A 6,012-nucleotide genomic window follows, 5' to 3' on the forward strand; every position below is an offset into this window, starting at 1 on the left:
GGTTATTTCCTTAGTAAATAACAACTGGGGAACTTGAACTTCGTATTCCTGATTCCCATCCTTGGACTTTCCAAAAATACTTTGTTGCCTTATGAACAGAAAACTGATTTTGTGTTTTTATTAAGAACATTATAAGTTTATTTAAAACTGTTTGCACCTCAGCATGCATTTGTTTGTAATTGCTATATTCTTATCCCTTCCTTGGCGGAGATTGCTGGCTGTTTTCCAATATCCATTCTCTCTTTCCATTATAACAGAACCCCTGATTTTTTTGCTAGGTACAAGATACTCAAGAATAAAGAGGTTATTCCAAGCCTTCCTTGTAGTAGGTTGTGGTCATGAGGCTAATTTCTAGCCAATAGAATGTGAACCAACATGGTGACTTAACTTCCTGAAAGAATCCGTAAAAGGAGGGAGTGAACCGTTTTCTCTCCTCCTCCCTCCTGATGAGAACCAAGCTATGACTAGGGGTCATGAGACAGAAAGTGTGTTGAGGATGGTGGAGCCCGTAGCAGGAGCCTTGTTTCTGTTGACTGCAGAACCTCTGTATCTGTCTTCCTTTGGACTTTCTTCCTTTGTGAGAAATCAACTTTGTGTTAAGTCATTTTGTTGCGATTGTTACCTGCAGGCAACTTTCTCATGAACCCAACTATCACAGGACCACTGGCACTCCCACTTGAGTCTCTGCTCCAAGTGCCCCCTGTCCAGCTTGGAGCCCAAGACCTAGTCCTCTACTAGATCTAGATCTAGTCTGTCTCAGCTGGGGTCCCTAAGTCCTAGCGCTCTTATTTCCTGTCCTCAATTCTGCTATTACAGAATGGGGCACTGTGGAGCTGGCTATTCTGATCCCCACCAACCCATTCACCTTTGGACTCTTCTCCATCCTGTGAAGTGACGCAAGATGCTGACCTTATCACGCAGCTGTGTGGGTTCATTCACCAAGAGTCGAGGAGGTGAAAACAGAGTGTTTCTTACTTTGCCCTGTAGCTTAGCTCTGGCACTGCCTGTTTTTCCATGACCTGGCTCAGGCAGTGAGGCCCCTCCTCCCTGGCTCACTCTCTCCCTCTCTCTGGCTTCATTAACTCTCTGGCCATCTCTGGCCCATTGAGGCGTGGTGACAGCTGTCTGCCACTGCTGGCTCCTGAGGGCCTCAGCACCTGCCCTTGGTTCTGAGACCTTGCCTTTTAACCTTGTCTCCCCTGCTGTAAGACGTCCACCCTGTCATTCTCTTCTTTTTTTAAAAAAAGGATTTATTTATTTATGCATACAAGAGCTGGGGTACAGGCCAGAGGTGGGGGGGGGTGGGATAAGAGGATTCACCAGAGACAGAGTGGGGAACAGAACAGGCAGATTGATTGAACTACACTGCTGAGGGGAGCAACGGGTGAGTCAAGAGAGCTCTGCTGCGCCATATGGGTAGCTCCCTGGCCAACCGGGGATCAAACTCGTGCTGCAGATGCTGTGAATGGCTTCACAGCGTTGCACTCAACCCCCTGCGCCTCCATGGAGGCCCTCGAATGGCATTTTAATAAAATCTGTAGATATAAAGCCAACGTTCATTTTTCTCCAGATCTTTGGATTTGGATACCACTGACTTAATCTACTCTTTAATTTCTTAGAAGACTGGAGGGAATGAGTTTCTCGCTTAGGGTAAAATTTGGGAGTTTCAAAATATAGTAAGAGCTCAAAGGACTTCAAACTACACTAGAGGTTTTTTTTTATTTCTTTCTTATTTTTTTAAAGATTTATTTATTTTTATACAAGAATTGGGGTGCAGGCCAGACACGTGGGGGGTGAGAGGATTCACCAGAGATAGAGCGGAGAACAGAACAGGCAGACGGACCAAAGTACACTGCTGAAGGGAGCAGCGGGCGAGACAGGAGAGGTCTGTCCCGCCGTGTGGGTTTCTCCCTGGCCAGCCGGGAATCGAACTCGTGCTGCAGTGGCTGCGGATTGTTTCATAGGTTGCGTCTTAACCCCTGCACTACCAGGGAGGCCTGCACTAGAGTTTTTTTAAATTAAAAAAGAAAAAGTGAGTCAAGGTTGTTCTTAGCAAAGTCCCCATATTGGTGTGTATGGGAACTGAGCAACCCTGAAGCCTAAATCGCCAGTATAAGCAGAGAGAACAGACTCCTAGAGCCTCCCATGCTCTGAGAGGCTATGGACCTGGATTAAAACCTGCTTTATCCCATAACCCCGTGTGCTCACCCCTCCTGTTCTTTTTCTGCCGTCTTTCCATGTAGCCGCAATGGTGCTCATGAATGCTGATGCTCAGGAGCATCACCAATGCTGAAAAGAGAGGCAAAAAACGCCAGTTCTTAGTAAGCCATTCTCTAAAATCATCATCCATTTTCTAACCATGATGATGAGGCATGGCTGCATTGGTGATTTGAAATTATTGATGAGGGACCTCCCTGGTGGCACATAGCCTTAAGTCACAGCACCGTGAAGCTATCTGCAGCCGCTGCAGCCATGTTTGATCCCCGGCCATGAAGGTGACCCACATGGTGCAGCAGACCTCTCTTGTCTCGCCAGCTGCTCTCCTCAGCAGTGTATTTCAGTCAATCTGCCTGTTTTGTTCCCCACTCTGTCTCTGGTGAATCCTCTCACCCCCTCACCCCCGGCACCTCTGGCCTGTCCCCCAGTTCTTGTATGCATAAATAAATAAATCTTTAAAAAAAAAAAAAAAAAAAAAGAAAGAAAGAAAGAAAAAAAATCATTGATGAGCTGGGAAAATTGTTGTGAACCTCACAGGCAAGTTAAACAATTGTGCAATGATCAGTCCCAGATGTGATGTGCAGCTCAAAGATCTAGAAAAATGGCAGAATAATCCGCTTCCATCCTGTCAGTTTTGTTTGGTTGTACTGACAACTCAAGCTGGCATCGTGGAACTTAAAGAAGCAAGACAAAAACGCACAGAGGGAAAATACTGGGATTCTTTTTCTGGGGATGTAAAACGTGCAAATAAAATGCCTCAATGGAAGAAAAAAAAAATCCTGCTTTATTTACTTCCTATGGCTTAAAATCTAAGAGGTGTCTTCAACTCGTCCCTATCCTTCAGATTAGATCGCCAAGTCAGTTTCCTGATTCTATCTTTGAAACGTCTCTTCAACCACTGCTTTGCCTTCCCAAGCTAATCTTGGTTCTTAGTACCTCTGTCCTGCCTTTTACATGTATCCTAAAATAGCTCCACTGATTCTCTTAAGTCCTTCCTGGCCCCGGGCAACCTACCTAAGCTGTTTCCCAATCCTCTGTGATAAACATGGACTAGACCATAGATAGCCGGGTCTCGTCCACCTCACACTTACTGCTCAGTCCTGTCTCTGGCTGTCCCTTTACTTGTGTTGTTTCCATTTCTGAAAAAACTTCCTGCTTCTTCTCTGACTATCTAAATCTTCCCCCTTAGTTCAAGTTCAGCTCAGACTGCGCTTTCACCAGGAACTTTTCCTCCAACAAGTTGAAACAACAATAAGTCCTCCCTTCAGAGTCAGCCCATAGCACTTAGCCACAGAACCAAAGAGCTCAAAGGGACCTTAGCAAATAAAAAAATCAAAGCATACACTCTTGCATGTCTTTATTCACTCAACTAAAAAGATATGCATTAAATGCTACCTAGGTGCTAGCTTTGCACAGCTTGTTATATGAGTATGGGTAAAAAAGCATTTCAAGAAAGATGAATTTGCACCCAGGATTATCATACAATAGACAAGAAACTTGTAGAGGTGTGCAGAGCAGGATGAGAGGTCACCTTTGACATGAGTCTTGAAGGACAAATTCAACTTCACCAAGTACAGGAAAAGGCGAGGAATTCTAGGTAGGAATCAGAGTCCCAGACACACTGAGGCAAGGGTGCATTTAGGAACCAACAGGTGTCAGGACTGTTTGTTGGAGAAAGTTCAAGGCTGGACAAGTAGGAGGAATCTGCTCATAGAGAGCCTTGCATGCAAAGCTAAGGAGTTTGGACTTTGTCCTATAGACAATGGGAGTTAGGGGATGTTTTCAAGCAGGGAAGTTATAGGACAAGGTATTTGGAAACAGTGGGAAGATGACATGGGAAGATTCTGGAGCACGGAAAGCAGGTGGGATGCCTCCCAGGCACCCACGAGGAGAGGGGAGTGGCACGTGGACAGGGTGGGAATAGACAGAGGCAGCTGAAGTGAAGAGATATTTCCTCCCAATTATAAAAGTTGTACGAGAGAAACAAGTCTAGAAGAACAAGTACAAAAAGTGTCAACAGTGAGCTAGGAGTAATAGTACAATAGATAGTTTTTCTTTTTGACTGTGCTGTTTTTTGTACTGAGATCTTAAATTTTGCACATATGTATCTATATTGCATATATATCTACATTGTTATTCATTATATTGTATGTACTACTTAAAAAAATAATATGCACAGTATAGAAGACTATAGAAATACAAGAATATATATACATGGGGAAAATTTTATTAATCACCCATAAAATGTTAGAACACTAAGGGGGAAAGGGTTCAAAAGTAGATATGTGATCTCATTTTTAGTTAAAAAATATTTCAGGCCTCCCCGGTGTTGCAGTGGGTTGAGCACAGCACTGTGAAGCTGTCCTGCAGCCTCTGCAGTGTGGGTTTGATTCCCGGCCGACCAGGGGGATACCCACATGGCACGGCAGACCTCTCCTGTCTCACCCACTGCTCCCTTCAGCAGTGTACTTTGGTCAATCTGCCTGTTCTGTTCCCTCACTCCATACTTCTGGCCTGTACCCCAGTTCGTGTATGCAGAAACAAAAATAAATCTTGGTGCTGTGGGGTGTGACGGAGCCTGAGAGGCGTGAATTGTGGGGCTACCAAGAAAAGGAAGAATAATGGTCGTGCCAAGAAGGGCTGCGGCCACATGCAGCCCATTCGCTGCACCAACTGTGCCCGCTGCGTGCCCAAGGACAAGGCCATCAAGAAGTTCAACATCCGGAACATCGTGGAGGCCACGGCTGTCAGGGACATCTCGGAGGCCAGCGTGTTCGACGCCTATGTGCTTCCCAAGCTGTATGTGAAACTGCATTATTGTGTGAGTTGTGCTATTCACAGCAAGGTGGTCAGGAATCGTTCTCGTGAAGCTCGGAAGGATAGAACACCCCCACCCCGATTTAGACCTGCGGGTGTTGCCCCACGACCTCCTCCAAAGCCCATGTAAAGAAGCTAGAGTAAAGCCATGTAACGACTGAAGGACAACTCTGTGGAGAAATAAAATGGAAATTGTACTTTAAAAAATAAATAAATAAATAAAAATAAATAAATCTTTAAAAATTGCTTTATTAAGATATAATTTATATGCCATCAACTATTACTTCTATAATGATAAAATATATTTAGACAAAAAAATCACATTCCACTTAGATTCCCAGAAAATAATCATGTTAACATTTTGATGCACTTCTGCCTTCTGCAGAGGGACGCTGTCCTCTGTAACTGAGATGTTGTCGTCCTAACGGAGACCCTTTCCAAGGTCTCAGAGAAAGGGACAGGACCAGAGCGCTCCCTGGAAGTCAGTGACAAGGAGCAGAGTGAGGACTAGCGCAGGAGTGGGGGAGAGGAGCAGGGAAAGATGGCAACAGAAGTCAAGGTCAGGGGAAGACAAGTCATGGAGGAGACCACCAACACCTCTTTTTCTGCGAGTACACGAATGTCTGCTGAGAGGGTTCCATGTCTGTTGGGTGGGGGGACAGGGTCCCGAGTAAGTAGGAGCAAGTTAGAACAGCTGCCACCAGAATAGGAGAGACCCTTAACTAACAACTCAAGAAAAGACTCGTATCATCAGATGAGGCTGAACAATCACAATTGTTTTTGGCAGAGGCAATTAGCACACTTAGCATGATTTTCTTTCTGCAGCAACGACAATGCAATATAGCCTCATTAGCCTCTTCCTCTAGGTTCTATTTTAAAATGCTTTTCTGAATTTTTTTTTACATTCTTTACAAGATACTAACATGTGACATCTTTATTTTGCCAGCAGGAAAGGTAAATCTTCTAGCAGTAAATATA

At 44.6% G+C, this 6,012-nt stretch overlaps 1 protein-coding gene across 1 annotated transcript; it reads left to right on the forward strand.

Moving 5' to 3' along the window:
* Nucleotides 1–2,372: 2,372 nt before the first annotated feature.
* On the forward strand, nt 2,373–5,234 carry LOC119247059 (40S ribosomal protein S26-like). Its single transcript, XM_037513277.1, has 2 exons — nt 2,373–2,384; nt 4,826–5,234. Exons 1-2 carry the CDS (start codon nt 2,373–2,375, stop codon nt 5,162–5,164), a joined length of 351 nt encoding a protein of 116 aa, XP_037369174.1. The 3' UTR covers nt 5,165–5,234.
* The last annotated feature ends 778 nt before the right edge of the window (nt 5,235–6,012 follow it).

This window comes from Talpa occidentalis, unplaced genomic scaffold (genome assembly GCF_014898055.3).
Source record: "Talpa occidentalis isolate TD23 unplaced genomic scaffold, MPIMG_talOcc4v2.1 talOcc4.16, whole genome shotgun sequence".
Taxonomy (NCBI): domain Eukaryota; kingdom Metazoa; phylum Chordata; class Mammalia; order Eulipotyphla; family Talpidae; genus Talpa; species Talpa occidentalis.